Source organism: Alosa pseudoharengus, unplaced genomic scaffold (assembly GCF_046254945.1).
Source record: "Alosa pseudoharengus isolate Yale_2024_CS ecotype anadromous, Long Island Sound unplaced genomic scaffold, YU_APseudo_1.1 YU_APseudo_1.1_scf_4, whole genome shotgun sequence".
In the NCBI taxonomy this organism is placed as follows: domain Eukaryota; kingdom Metazoa; phylum Chordata; class Actinopteri; order Clupeiformes; family Clupeidae; genus Alosa; species Alosa pseudoharengus.
In genome coordinates this window covers 3,975,145-3,990,144 of record NW_027468774.1, presented here as the reverse complement: position 1 = coordinate 3,990,144, position 15,000 = coordinate 3,975,145, and the positions used below count along the sequence as shown (strand labels likewise).

The window sequence follows — 15,000 nt, the reverse complement described above, 5'->3', positions numbered from 1 at the left end:
ATCCCATCTCACATGGACTACACTGAATCAGACTCTGATTAGTAGCAACCTGGCAATCCGGAGCAGATACTGTAGCTAAAGTAGTCATAATATTCCCGCTTATCTCTGAATACAGCCACACACAGAATCATACTCAAAGTGACCACTAATGAGAAATGACAAAATGAGAAAACATTAAACCACATATTGGAATATTGGACATAATGTTCTATTCTACTTTCTCTCACTAGAAACTGTTAAAAGATAATGTGTTGAGTTGTCAGGACTACGTGTGATGATAATATCTGCTGTTTCCTCAGGACTATATGGCCGTGGAGGGCGATCTGACTTATCAGCCGGGCGAGACTCAGAAAATGGTTCCTGTGAAGCTGCTGGAACTGGGCGAGGCCGACGGTCTGCTGGATGACCGGCAGGTCAAACAGTTTGTCATGGACCTGAGCAACCCGCGCCAGGGAGCCAAGCTGGGCCGCTACCCACGCACCACCATCACCATCGCAGACAAGCCCGGTAGGCACATCATCACTGACACAGACAAGCCCAGTAGGCACATCATCACTGACACAGACAAGCCTGGTAGGCACATCATCACTGACACAGACAGATCTCGTGGCAGCGTTGGATCCTGTGATAAAGTGGTGTTCGCTTTTAGGAAGTAAAGTTCTCAGATCTCGTGGCAGCGTTGGATCCTGTGATAAAGTGGTGTTCGCTTTTAGGAAGTAAAGTTCTCAGATCTCGTGGCAGCGTTGGATCCTGTGATAAAGTGGTGTTCGCTTTTAGGAAGTAAAGTTCTCAGATCTCGTGGCAGCGTTGGATCCTGTGATAAAGTGGTGTTCGCTTTTAGGAAGTAAAGTTCTCAGATCTCGTGGCAGCGTTGGATCCTGTGATAAAGTGGTGTTCGCTTTTAGGAAGTAAAGTTCTCAGATCTCGTGGCAGCGTTGGATCCTGTGATAAAGTGGTGTTCGCTTTTAGGAAGTAAAGTTCTCAGATCTCGTGGCAGCGTTGGATCCTGTGATAAAGTGGTGTTCGCTTTTAGGAAGTAAAGTTCTCAGATCTCGTGGCAGCGTTGGATCCTGTGATAAAGTGGTGTTCGCTTTTAGGAAGTAAAGTTCTCAGATCTCGTGGCAGCGTTGGATCCTGTGATAAAGTGGTGTTCGCTTTTAGGAAGTAAAGTTCTCAGATCTCGTGGCAGCGTTGGATCCTGTGATAAAGTGGTGTTCGCTTTTAGGAAGTAAAGTTCTCAGATCTCGTGGCAGCGTTGGATCCTGTGATAAAGTGGTGTTCGCTTTTAGGAAGTAAAGTTCTCAGATCTCGTGGCAGCGTTGGATCCTGTGATAAAGTGGTGTTCGCTTTTAGGAAGTAAAGTTCTCAGATCTCGTGGCAGCGTTGGATCCTGTGATAAAGTGGTGTTCGCTTTTAGGAAGTAAAGTTCTCAGATCTCGTGGCAGCGTTGGATCCTGTGATAAAGTGGTGTTCGCTTTTAGGAAGTAAAGTTCTCAGATCTCGTGGCAGCGTTGGATCCTGTGATAAAGTGGTGTTCGCTTTTAGGAAGTAAAGTTCTCAGATCTCGTGGCAGCGTTGGATCCTGTGATAAAGTGGTGTTCGCTTTTAGGAAGTAAAGTTCTCAGATCTCGTGGCAGCGTTGGATCCTGTGATAAAGTGGTGTTCGCTTTTAGGAAGTAAAGTTCTCAGATCTCGTGGCAGCGTTGGATCCTGTGATAAAGTGGTGTTCGCTTCGCTTTTAGGAAGTAAAGTTCTCAGATCTCGTGGCAGCGTTGGATCCTGTGATAAAGTGGTGTTCGCTTTTAGGAAGTAAAGTTCTCAGATCTCGTGGCAGCGTTGGATCCTGTGATAAAGTGGTGTTCGCTTTTAGGAAGTAAAGTTCTCAGATCTCGTGGCAGCGTTGGATCCTGTGATAAAGTGGTGTTCGCTTTTAGGAAGTAAAGTTCTCAGATCTCGTGGCAGCGTTGGATCCTGTGATAAAGTGGTGTTCGCTTCGCTTTTAGGAAGTAAAGTTCTCAGATCTCGTGGCAGCGTTGGATCCTGTGATAAAGTGGTGTTCGCTTTTAGGAAGTAAAGTTCTCAGATCTCGTGGCAGCGTTGGATCCTGTGATAAAGTGGTGTTCGCTTTTAGGAAGTAAAGTTCTCAGATCTCGTGGCAGCGTTGGATCCTGTGATAAAGTGGTGTTCGCTTTTAGGAAGTAAAGTTCTCAGATCTCGTGGCAGCGTTGGATCCTGTGATAAAGTGGTGTTCGCTTTTAGGAAGTAAAGTTCTCAGATCTCGTGGCAGCGTTGGATCCTGTGATAAAGTGGTGTTCGCTTTTAGGAAGTAAAGTTCTCAGATCTCGTGGCAGCGTTGGATCCTGTGATAAAGTGGTGTTCGCTTTTAGGAAGTAAAGTTCTCCTCCGTATTTTTTGTCGTCTCTCAGAGCCCAGTGTGATGATGTTTAAAAAGGGCACCCAGACCTTCACGACCTCTGACCCTGTCTACAACATTCCCGTGGTCCGGACCCGGAACCTGGAGGGCCCGGCCACCGTGCACTGGCGGACCCGAAAGGCGTCTCGCTTTGAGGTGTCCGGCCCGCTGAAGTTTGGCCCAGGCGAGAGCGAGAAGAACGTTGTGATCGACGCACGCTCCCATCCAGGGCCCATCAACCCTGAGACCTTCCAGCTGGAGCTGTTTGAGCCGGGCCCCAACGCCGCCGTGGGAGAGAGGAAGACCACACTGGTCAACGTCACTGACCCTGGTGAGGGGATGGACACACACACACACACACACACACACACACACATACATACACACACATATGCACACACAGATGCTCGTTGGAGATAGGAAGACCACACCGGTCAACGTCACTGACCCTGGTGAGGGGATGGACACACACACACACACACACACACACACACACACACACACACACACACACACACACACACACATATGCACGTATACATATATACATACAGTACGTACACAGATGCTCGTTGGAGATAGGAAGACCACACTGGTCAACGTCACTGACCCTGGTGAGGGGATGGATACACACACACACACACACACACACACACACACACACACACACATACACACACATATGCACGTATACATATATACATACAGTACGTACACAGATGCTCGTTGGAGATAGGAAGACCACACTGGTCAACGTCACTGACCCTGGTGAGGGGATGGACACACACACACACACACACACACACACACACACACACATACACACACATATGCACGTATACATATATACATACAGTACGTACACAGATGCTCGTTGGAGAGAGGAAGACCACACTGGTCAACGTCACTGACCCTGGTGAGGGGATGGACACACACACACATACACACACACACACACACACACACACACACATATGCACGTATACATATATACATACAGTACGTACACAGATGCTCGTTGGAGAGAGGAAGACCACACTGGTCAACGTCACTGACCCTGGTGAGGGGATGGACACACACACACACACACACATACATACACACACATATGCACACACAGATGCTCGTTGGAGATAGGAAGACCACACTGGACAACGTCACTGACCCTGGTGAGGGGATGGTAACATACGCACATGCACACACACACTCATACACACACACACACACACGCATGCCCCGATATACAGATACACATCTACAGAGACCCACCAACAGACATCAGTGTTGTAAGATATGGCTGCCCCCTTCAGAACCAAGTGTCACAACCACCTGGCTCAAAGTAGCTGTGACATTGAATGGGAGACCACACTGTAGCGATATCTTCAATAATATACATTTATTCGATATCGGACGAAACTCCTAAATTAGGGGCAGCCGTGGCCCACTGGTTAGCACTCTGGACTTGTAACCGGAGGGTTGCCGGTTCGAGCCCCGACCAGTGGGCCACGGCTGAAGTGCCCTTGAGCAAGGCATCTAACCCCTCACTGCTCCCCGAGCACCGCTGTTGAAGCAGGCAGCTCACTGCGCCGGGATTAGTGTGTGCTTCACCTCACTGTGTGTTCACTGTGTGCTGTTTGTGTTTCACTAATTCACTGATTGGGTTAAATGCAGAGACTGAATTTCCCTCACGGGATCAAAAAAGTATATATACTTATACTTATAATCAAATTTTCGAAATCGGCGTTAAACCGGACGAGTCGCCCACATGTGACAACCACCTGGCTCAAAGTAGCTGTGACATTGAATGGGAGACCACACTGTAGCGATATGTTCAATAATATACATTTATTTTAACATTAAAAGATAAAGTCAGTATAGTGTATGAAAAAGGATAATGTAATGCAAAGTATGTCTAGGGGTGATCAAACAAAAGTGTAAAACGTGACGTCGGTGTGAGGAGCGATGGGCTGAGGCTCTCCCCAGCGGAGCAGCCACGGAGTGACCAGGAACCAGGCCAGAGCATGAGAGCAGAGAGCAGAGAGTGGAGGGCGTCCATTACCCATGAGGTCTTCTTTATAGGACCACCCATTACTCCCAGCACCAATGCGCACACTCCATGGGCACTCCATGATCTGCAGATTGATAAGGCAGCACAGACCCAAGGGGGCAGAGCCCCAACAGGCGTTAGAGAAGAGGTGGTACTGGGAATGACCAGCAGGGCCGTAACACAAGGCATATCTGATCTGTCCATGTTAAGTTGTAATGTGTGTGTAAAACTGGATCATCAGTATTGATTTGTGAAGTGTGGCTTGATTATCCTCACCCATGTTGTAATGTGTGTGTGTGTGTGTGTGTGTGTGTGTGTGTGTGTGTGTGTGTGTGTGCCAGGTGGCGATATGAAGACCCAGGACATGATTCCGCTGCAGAATATGGGCTTCATAAACCAGCAGACATCTCCAGGAGGAGTGCCCACCAACATCAAGGCCAACGCCACCGGCCCCCGGAACATCCGCCTCAATTGGAACCCAGTGCCTGGGGCCCTCGGCTACAAGGCGAGTCCAGCACCACCTCACACATGCAGCTCAGCGCTCATCTTGACCGGACCTGTGTCTGATCTCTCTCTGTGCGTGTGTGTGTGTGTGTGTGTGTGTGTGTGTGTGTGTGTGTGTGTGTGTGTGTGTGTGTGTGTGTGTGTGTGTGTGTGTGTGTGTGTGTGTTCTGTCAGGAAACCTTTCTTTAGGTGAAAATAAAATACTGAAATAACTTCATTCAGAATTCAACTCCATCCTCTCTCAGGTGAAACACTGGATCTACGGAGACCCGGAAGAGGACGGTCAGGTGACCGATGTGAAGTCGCCCCAGGCTGAGCTGACCAACCTGTACCCGTACTGCGACTATGAGATGCGGGTGCGCAGCTACAACGCCATGGGAGAGGGAGGCTACAGCGACATGGTGCCCTGTCAGACCCTGGAGGATGGTGAGGCATTAAGCATGCTCAGGAGTCAAAGAGCCACTGGGCATGCTCAGGAGTCAAAGAGCCACTGGGCATGCTCAGGAGTCAAAGAGCTACTGGGCATGCTCAGGAGTCAAAGAGCCACTGGGCATGCTCAGGAGTCAAAGAGCCACTGAGCATGCTCAGGAGTCAAAGAGCCACTGGGCATGCTCAGGAGTCTGGGGAGAAAGAGTAGTGCATTGATAGGCCTCTCTTTCCAAAGTCAATTTTCGAGAGAGAGAAGTACCGGTAAACGGGAAGGATTCTCTCTGTCAAAACAAAGTAACGCTTTAAGGACGACTTATTCTCAATTCTTGATCTTGAAACATGCTTTAGAAAAAAGTTTTCTGGTGTATTTAAAAACAATGATTCATTCTTTTCTAATATAGAGGCTGTGGCTATATCAAGTAGAGTACAAGCTGTATACCTGTCCTTGGGTAAACATGTTGTACTCCTAATATGAAGTGTACTGTAAGTATGACCTACTTAGAGCCACTGCAGCAAAAGGAAGTTTAGCATTAGGAGAGAAGACTCCCAGTGCATATAGAGTTCTCTTATTCCCTCAGAGAATAGAGTCCTTGAGAATAGAGTCTGCACATGTGTCCTCTGTGGGGTCAGTTTTAGTATGCAAACTTCCTCCCTCTTATACTCACTCTCTCTCTCTCCCTCTCTCTTTCACTCTCTCTCCCCCTCTCCCCCCTCTCTCTCTCCCTCCCTCTCTTTCCCTCTCTCTCTTCCTCTCTGGATCTTCTCATCTCTCCTCCTCCTCTGATCTGACTCTGGCGACTCTTGCTCCCTTCCTCTTACATTCTCTCTCCCTCTCCCTTTCTCTATCTATCTATCTCTCTCTCTCTACCTTCCCCCCGTTCCTCTCTGTCTCTTCTCGTCTCTCCTCGTCCTCATGTTCTGCTCGGGCGCCGGCCCGTTCTCTCGTCCAGTGCCCAGTGAGCCGGGTCGCCTGGCCTTCAACGTCCTCAGCCCCACGGTCACTCAAGTGAGCTGGGCGGAGCCTGCGGAGCCCAACGGCATCATCACAGACTACGAGGTCATCTACACGCCCATCGACGAGGACAGCAGTAAGGCCCCTCTCACTATGGCTATACGTCTATACGTCCACTATATGGGATCCCATAGATCTGTAGGTTTACTGATCACTTATTAGCTAGCAGTTATAGTGCCCTTTGAAGGGAATAGTCAGGTATCTGTTTTAATGAAGTCAATGGCGGCATGGTCATTCCTATTTATTACAACAAAAATGATATATATATATATATTATATATATATATATATATATATATTATATATATTCAGATTGAGATCTAAATAAAAGTCTTGATAGTCTTGATCATCATTCTTCATAATCACAGAAAGGACAAGGATCTTGTTTTGATAATACATGCTGTCAGTCTTATAAACACCGTACAAAAAGAGTAAAGAGTTATTTAACGCTTCTATTCTACCAGTGTGGCGCTGCCAAGTTTCAGCAGTAAGTATTACCTAGGGCACTTGGCTTGGCATCGCTGGCTGTGATAGCACTAGACTCGGGTCTTGACACAGGCTTGCTCTCCTCCCTGCTCTATGCAGAGCCCATAGGCACGGACAAGAAGGTGAAAATTGACAACGCAAAGAAACGCATGTTGCTGATCGAGAACCTGCAGCCCCACCAGACGTACCTCTACAAGGTGCGGGCCAAGAACAGCATTGGTTGGGGACCGTTCCGTGACGCCACCATCAACCTGGCATCGCAGCCCAGCAGACCCATGTCTAGTGAGTACCAGAAAAAGAGCTGTTGTTCACTGCTACAGCACATTTTACAATTAGAGGGATGAAATTCAAAGTTGAATGTGCACTTTATGCAAAAGCTCAAGCTCCTTTCAGGAAAAAGTTAAATGTATAATATCTTGCAATTGATCCTTCATCTCTCTTGTTCTCTCTCTCAATTCAATTTGATTCAATTCTATAGACTTTATTTGCATGGCCATTCAAACAGAAACTGTGTTGCCAAAGCACATACAGTACAATACAGAAATAGAGAAAAAAATCATAACATGAAAATAACTCACCCCTCTCTCTCCCTTTTTCTCTCCCTCTCTCTCCCTTTCTCTCTCCCTCTCTCTCTCTTTCCCTTTCTCTCTCCCTCTCTCTCTCTCTCTCCTTCTCTCTCTCTCCCTTTCTCTCTCCTTCTCTCTCCCTCTCTCTCCCTTTCTCTCTCCCTCTCTCTCTCTCTTTCCCTTTCTCTCTCCCTCTCTCTCTCTCTCTCCTTCTCTCTCTCTCCCTTTCTCTCTCCTTCTCTCTCCCTCTCTCTCTCTCTCTCTCTCTCTCTCTCTCTCTCTCTCCCTTTCTCTCTCCCTCTCTCTCTCTCTCCTTCTCTCTCTCCCTTTCTTTCTCTCTCCCTCTCTCTCTCTCTCCTTCTCTCTCTCCCTTTCTCTCTCCCTCTCTCTCTCTCTCTTTCTCTCTCTCTCCCTTTCTCTCTCCCTCTCTCTCTCTCCCTCTCTCTCTCCCCCTCTCTCCCCGACTAGTTCCCATCATCCCTGACATCCCCATCGTGGACGCAGAGGCGGGTGACGAGTATGACAGCTACCTGATGTACAGTAACGAGGTGCTGCGGACCCCTAGCAGCTCCAAGAGCCCCAGTGTGGTCGGAGACGGTAAGTTCCAGTACACCAAGTAGTCTGACAATACATGGGCAGTACATCAAGCAGTCTGACCATACATGGGCAGTACATCAAGCAGTCTGACCATACATGGACAGTACACCAAGCAGTCTAGATGGGCAGTACACCAAGCAGTCTAGATGGGCAGTACATCAAGCAGTCTAGATGGGCAGTACATAAAGTCTTTCAGTTTCAGCAGTCTGCTCACATACATGCCGTAGTGTGGTCATACAGTTAAAGCAAACCGTTTGTGTTACCATAGGAACGAGATAGAACTTATTATGGTCTGAGCGTTGCGGTACGCTTGCCGCTGGCCAGTGTGATCCCTGCCTTACTCCTTACTCAGTTCAAGTGAAAGTAAGCTTGGTCACAAGAAAATAGTCTATATATCTATCTTTCTATGGTCTATTTATCTCTATCTATCTAACTATCTATGATTTATGATCTATTTATCTCTATCTATCTATCTATCTATCTATCTATCTATCTATCCATCCATCAAAAACAGTTACGCTGCCGAACCATAGAGACCAATACGAAACCTGCCGCTTGCCGCTGGTCAATGTGATCACGGTCCGCCTAATGGTTTAACTGGACTTACCCTGATGAATCTTATCTGACTTGACAATATATTCTCCTATCTTGAAAGTATGGGTAGTCAGCAGGGACAAACAGTCCCCACCCAGCTCTCTGATTTTGCTGAGACTGCCTCAGTACACAGCTCTATGGAATGTGAAAACTGAAAGGTCAACTGTGCGTTGAGGAGAGTCCCGAGGGTCAGGAACTGTTAGTGCTGTACACGGAGGATTTCTGCCTTTGGGAGAGGCCGTGTGGTTTTTAGTTTTTGATGGCTTGTCAAAGAGGGAATGGTTCAACAAAAAAACAGCAGAACATTGCAGGTTGCGTCTGATTCAAATCATTATTTCAGGTTTAGGATGTTCTGTCCCGTCTCAGCTTGATACTACAATATCTACAGTTTTCTTGAATTGGATGCTGTTTATTGTGAATTGGAAGGCTGGTTTATTGTGAGGCAAAGTTATAGGTCTGTGTTTTGTTTTTCAGTTTATGCAGCGAATATACAAGTTTATCATCAATTACCATGATACAAAAAAATATGAATATACAGTGTAATAGTCTCCCTTATGAAGAAAGATAATGCATGCATGTACACTTGTGCCTGGGCCTTCAAGCTTCAAAATCATCTTGAGTTGATGGGACTTTGATTTTTGGCTTCTCTCTTTGTTATTTCTTCTCTTCTGCCTGATCATATTTTACTGCCACTGCCATAAATACTCCATACTGAAAAGCACACCAAACACCAAACATATACAGGCTGATAAATATATCAGCCAGTTTACCTCAGCAAAATCAGTAAAAAGCTATCACTTTACAATATAAATATGAATCAGAAGTTTTTACAAAGGGCAGTCAGGACATGTGGTTTAGAATACAGTAGAATACGGCTGAATATAGTCCTATAGCTTATCATATATAGCTAGAGCTAACAATTACAAAAACTTTCCAAAATTAGATCCAAAAATCTAAAAATGAGATTGCTCAGTGAGGTCGTATTACTACAGTGAAAACATGCTATTTTTTCTCAAAGAGAGTTTCACAGCCTGTGAGCAAATCATAGGTGTAAAGATGCAGAACTCTCCACAGTAGTTGCCTCTGCTGCCTAGGCTCTCACCCCTAGCTGAGAGAGGAGGTGAGTGAGGATTGTGATGTGTAAGCAGTTCACTGCAGCTCTCAGATAATATGTGCCAACATCATTAATCAACGCCGACGCCCAAGGCCTTTTCATCCAGCTGAATATCTCTCTTTAAGGATTTATTCCCACTCAGCAAGGTGACTGGACCACTGCCAAAGCTCTCTGTCATCCAGCTTCGGCCCCTTTTAACATGGCACTTTCCAAATCTGTTTGAATGGTGTTGACTCTGTCAGTTTCTGAGGTGGTCTTGTGAGAGTATCATTCTCATGTGCCCATTGTACATGTCAGTTTTCCCTACACCTGTTTGAATGATGTTGACTTTGCTGATTTGAGGTTGTGTGGTCAGAGTAACATCCTCTGGTGATGATAATTAAGAGAATTGAAGTCAAGAAATCACGAGACCCTACTTAGAGGCTATCACATCTTGGCGTTCTAATGACTTGTTCATGATTGCTTTCTGTGGTCAAAAAGCACCAACCAGTTGCAAGGACAGTCCCCCAAACGGTGGGCCTGGCCAACAGGATCCCGGCTCCGTATCGTCCCTGAGTCAGGACCTTCTAACTTAAAGGGACACCAGGCAACGTTTTCGTATTAATTACGCAAGTCGGTATATGGTTAAATGACTCATTACAGGGCGAATGAAGACTCTCTCGCCCGCCCCTACTGCCTGTAGGAAGAATATCCCGCTTGCAAGTTCAGTGTATAGGTAACCGCCGACAGAAGCAGGATCAGTTTACATCCTGCATCCACAGCACAGAGGCAGGCTAACGAAACGCGATTGTTGCAAACGTGTGTATAATGGCAGAAGCAGCGGAAATCCTTGACGGAAGATGCAAAGAAAAGGAAAAGAGCTTCAGACCGAGCGAGGGGGAGTTTCGTAGAGAAAAAGCATCAGGCTTGCCTGGCGAGGGGGAGTTTGGTAGAGAAAAAGCATCAGGCTTGCCTGGCGAGGGGGAGTTTGGTAGAGAAAAAGCATCAGGCTTGCCTGGTGTCCCTTAAACGTCATCACTAGCCAGCTTTTGCCTTCTGCTCTGCTCTTCCCCGGCTCCTGATTCCTCTTCCTCTTCTTCATCAGCCTCCTGCTAACACTGGCTACATCCCTTCCCTTCCCTTTCTCACATGCTTGCTGACTCCCTCACCTGCCCCTCCCCACTGGGACCCCCCCGCCCCCTTTCGCCACTCGGAATGACCCCAGGCAAGCATTGGAAGCATGTCCAGCTGGTGGGCGATGGTCTGGACCTGCGTAAGATCTCCTGGAGGTTCCCCGCCGACGTCATCCCGCACAGCGTGAGCACCACAGACGAGGCCAGTGGTGATGAGGCACCCTCTCGCCCTCCCGCTGCCAAGACCCCCCGCCGCCAAGGTGAAGACCATCGCCATCAATACAACCGCAGGCCGCATGCCAACCAACCGTGCCGTGCCATGCCAACCAACACACGGTGCCAACGCACGTACCAACCTGTCGCCAGCCGCAGCAGTGCGGGGTTTTTCCTGCTTCCTGTTTTGGGGTGCTGGCAGACATGTCTCCCATCTCCTGTCTCTACTGTGCTTTCCTCTCTGCCTCCTTTCCCCCATATTCTTGATCTCTCTCTCTTACGCTGCAGTGGATGGAGCTTGGTAGAGGCTTTGGGTGATATCAGTACGTTGGGGAGTTTCTGGAAATTATTTGTCGATTTTTTTTTTCTATTTTTTTGCTGAAATGTCGGGCATATCCGTAGGTGCAAACTTGCTACACACTTACTATTGAATATGACAATTATGTGTGTGTGTGTGTGTGTGTGTGTGGGGGGGGGGTTAGGGGTTACCTCAAACAGTTGGTATGATGTCACACATAGGAGATCTGGCTTGTGCTAGCATCAGATAATGGCAGTGAACTTTCCCTACTGATCTCTCACCAGACAGCACTAGCCTGGAGGTAGCGTGTAGCCTTTAACCTTACTCATGTACTAAAGCTACCGCTAGTTCTAGAGATAGTTCTGTGGTAGCGTGTAGCCTTTAATGTTACTTATGCACTAAAGCTACCGCTAGTCCTAGAGATAGTTCTGTGGTAGCGTGTAGCCTTTAATGTTACTTATGCACTAAAGCTACCGCTAGTCCTAGAGCTAGTCCTGTGCTTAATCCCAGCTCTATAACAGCTGGTCTGCACAGTCATACCGCTAATGCTAATCCCAGTGCTACCATAGCGGCTGCTGCTTCTGCACAGGAGTCAAGCTTCAGTGAAGCTTTGGCAGGGTGATCTGTTGAAGTTTTTGTTTTGTGGTCCTGAGTAGCTTGTATTCACTGGATCGTTATAATTGGGTTTTGACTTTTTGTCTTTTTTTATAGCTAAGCCATCGCTGACTATCATTTGAATCTTGCCCATACAGACCATACGGTGAATGGCAAGTGGGACCAGAGTTTCCTCTACCCCGGCGGTTCCGGCTCTCTCACTGGCTCCCTATCACGCAACATCAGCTCTGCGTCGTCCAGCTACAACCAGCTGTCGAACCTCCCCCACGCCAACTTCAAACACGGAAACTCTGCCAGCAGCATGACCATGGAGTCCACCACCACCTACGTGTCAGGCCAAGGTAGGGCTGGATTCCTGTAAACTGATTGAGCCTAGTCCTGGACTCATAGAACTTCAATGGACATTTGCATTAGAAATATCTTTCAGTCTATGACTAGGTTGTACATTTATTAATTTAGCTGACACTTTTATCCAAAGCAACTTACAAGTGGGTACTAACATTCAAGCTACACTACAAAGGAGACCTTAGTGTATAGCTATGGTCTAATCCATATGGGTTTATTCCATGTACCTTCCATAGAGTTTGCACTGCAAAACATAAAATCTAACCAAGTTAGATCAAGATCAAAAAATCGATTTGGTATTGTTTTTAGTATGAAGAGACTTACCTAGCGTTCTCTCAAAAGATAATTTTGACTTTATTTAAGAAGACTGACTTATTTTAAGGAGTCTTTAGACAAATTTGCTTAACGTACTGGCAGCCAAATTTGCTTTTTTTTAAGGACAAATTTGCTTGTTTTCAGGATGAGATGTCTTAAAATAAGTCAAACTCTTCTTAAATTTAGTCAAATGAATTTACGAGAAAGTCCTAGGTTAGTCTCTTTATACGGAAAACAATACCAACTACATTTTTTGATCTTGATATAAGATTAATTGCACTTGGCTACATTTTATTACATAAGCAGTTTTTGTGGTGTGAGGACAGATTGCCACAAGTTGGTGAGTCACGTAGCTCCAAAGATCTTCCTCTGTTCCTCCTTATGTCTATGGATCAGTGGATCAGTTGGGTGGAGGATAGTGGAAATGAAACTGAGATAGATAAGAGGGTCTGTTATCTGATGTGATTATTCTTTCCTTTTTCAGGGGGCTCGATGTCACGGCAGGTTATCTCAAAAGGCGGAGTCCCTGCCGGAGAGGTGATTATGAGGAAGCGCTCTGAGAACCGTGGTTACTATGAAGACAACGTGCGGGATTCCATCGTCATGGGCGATTTGCAGGCTGGATTCATGGACAGCATGAGTATGTATCTGTGTGTGTGTGTGTGTGTGTGTGTGTGAGAGCTAATGGCTTCCTGGGTGTGGATGCATGAGCTAAAGCTTTATCATTGAGTAGCGTTGTGATGAATGGCTTTGGCATGTTGTGGCTGCACCTCCATCATGGCCTCTTGCCAGAGTCCTCTGCTGACTTGCGCTTTCTTCTACCCATCTCCTCTCTCTCTCTCTCTCTCTCTCTCTCTCTCTCTCTCTCTCTCTCTCTCTTGACTCTCCATCCTATTACTTCACTCCTCCCCCATACTTTTTTTTCCATGCTTCATTTCCTCTCCTCTCCTCCCTCTCCTTTCTCCTCTCCTCCTCCCTCTTCCTCCCATACTCCTCTACTCTACCCATCTGTCTCCTCCCGCTCCACCTCTCTCCTCCTCTCCTCCCCCTCTCCTCTCTCCTCCTCCCTCTTCCTCCCATACTCCTCTACTCTACCCATCTGTCTCCTCCCGCTCCACCTCTCTCCTCCTCTCCTCCCCCTCTCCTCCCTCCTCCTCCCTCTTCCTCCCATACTCCTCTACTCTACCCATCTGTCTCCTCCCGCTCCACCTCTCTCCTCCTCTCCTCCCCCTCTTCCTCCCATACTCCTCCCTCTTCCTCCCATACTCCTCTACTCTACCCATCTGTCTCCTCCCTCTTCCTCCCATACTCCTCTACTCTACCCATCTGTCTCCTCCCGCTCCACCTCTCTCCTCCTCTCCTCCCCCTCTTCCTCCCATACTCCTCTACTCTACCCATCTGTCTCCTCCCTCTTCCTCCCATACTCCTCTACTCTACCCATCTGTCTCCTCCCTCTTCCTCCCATACTCCTCTACTCTACCCATCTGTCTCCTCCCTCTTCCTCCCATACTCCTCTACTCTACCCATCTGTCTCATCCCTCTTCCTCCCATACTCCTCTACTCTACCCATCTGTCTCCTCCCGCTCCACCTCTCTCCTCCTCTCCTCCCCCTCTTCCTCCCATACTCCTCTACTCTACCCATCTGTCTCCTCCCGCTCCACCTCTCTCCTCCTCTCCTCCCCCTCTTCCTCCCATACTCCTCTACTCTACCCATCTGTCTCCTCCCGCTCCACCTCTCTCCTCCTCTCCTCCCCCTCTTCCTCCCATACTCCTCTACTCTACCCATCTGTCTCCTCCCGCTCCACCTCTCTTCTCTTCTCCCCCTTTTCTCCACCACTCCCTAATCTCCTTTCCCTCTCTCTCTATTCTTCTCCACTATTCTACCTCTTTCTTTCTTTTCCTCTTCCTCCTCCTCTCTCCATCTCTCTGTCCTCTCTTCATGCTCATACTCTTCCTCTCTCCCCCTCTCCTCTCTCCTCCTCTCCTCTCCCCCTCTCCCCCTCTCATCTCTCCTCCTCTCCTCTCCCCCTCTCCTCTCTCCTCCCCCTCTCCTCTCTCCTCCTCCTGTCTCCTCCTCTCCTCTTCCAATCTCTTCCTCTCTCCTCCCCCTCTCCTCTCTCCTCCACTCCTCTCCCCCTCTCCTCTCTCCTCCTCCTCTCTCCTCCTCTCCTCTTCCAATCTGTTCCTCTCTCCTCCCCCTCTCCTCTCTCCTCCACTCCTCTCCCCCTCTCCTCTCTCCTCCCCCTCTCCTCTCTCCTCCTCTCCTCTTCCAATCTCTTCCTCTCTCCTCCCCCTCTCCTCTCTCCTCCTGCTCTCCTCTCCCCCTCTCCTCTCTCCTCC

General features: G+C 47.8%; 1 protein-coding gene across 3 annotated transcripts in view; it reads left to right on the top strand.

The window, feature by feature from the left end:
- The window catches only part of itgb4 (integrin, beta 4), a 51,280-nt gene that overhangs the window by 28,006 nt on the left and 8,274 nt on the right, over nucleotides 1-15,000 (top strand). For 2 of the 3 annotated variants that reach the window (XM_076266975.1, XM_076266974.1), the window contains exons 27-35: nucleotides 300-507; nucleotides 2,427-2,744; nucleotides 4,802-4,965; nucleotides 5,210-5,390; nucleotides 6,344-6,481; nucleotides 6,991-7,173; nucleotides 7,926-8,054; nucleotides 12,138-12,341; nucleotides 13,145-13,300. In XM_076266975.1, the coding sequence (XP_076123090.1) occupies nucleotides 300-507; nucleotides 2,427-2,744; nucleotides 4,802-4,965; nucleotides 5,210-5,390; nucleotides 6,344-6,481; nucleotides 6,991-7,173; nucleotides 7,926-8,054; nucleotides 12,138-12,341; nucleotides 13,145-13,300 (1,681 nt within the window). The remainder of the gene's footprint in view (nucleotides 1-299; nucleotides 508-2,426; nucleotides 2,745-4,801; nucleotides 4,966-5,209; nucleotides 5,391-6,343; nucleotides 6,482-6,990; nucleotides 7,174-7,925; nucleotides 8,055-12,137; nucleotides 12,342-13,144; nucleotides 13,301-15,000) is intronic. The other variant, XM_076266976.1, reaches the window with a different exon arrangement.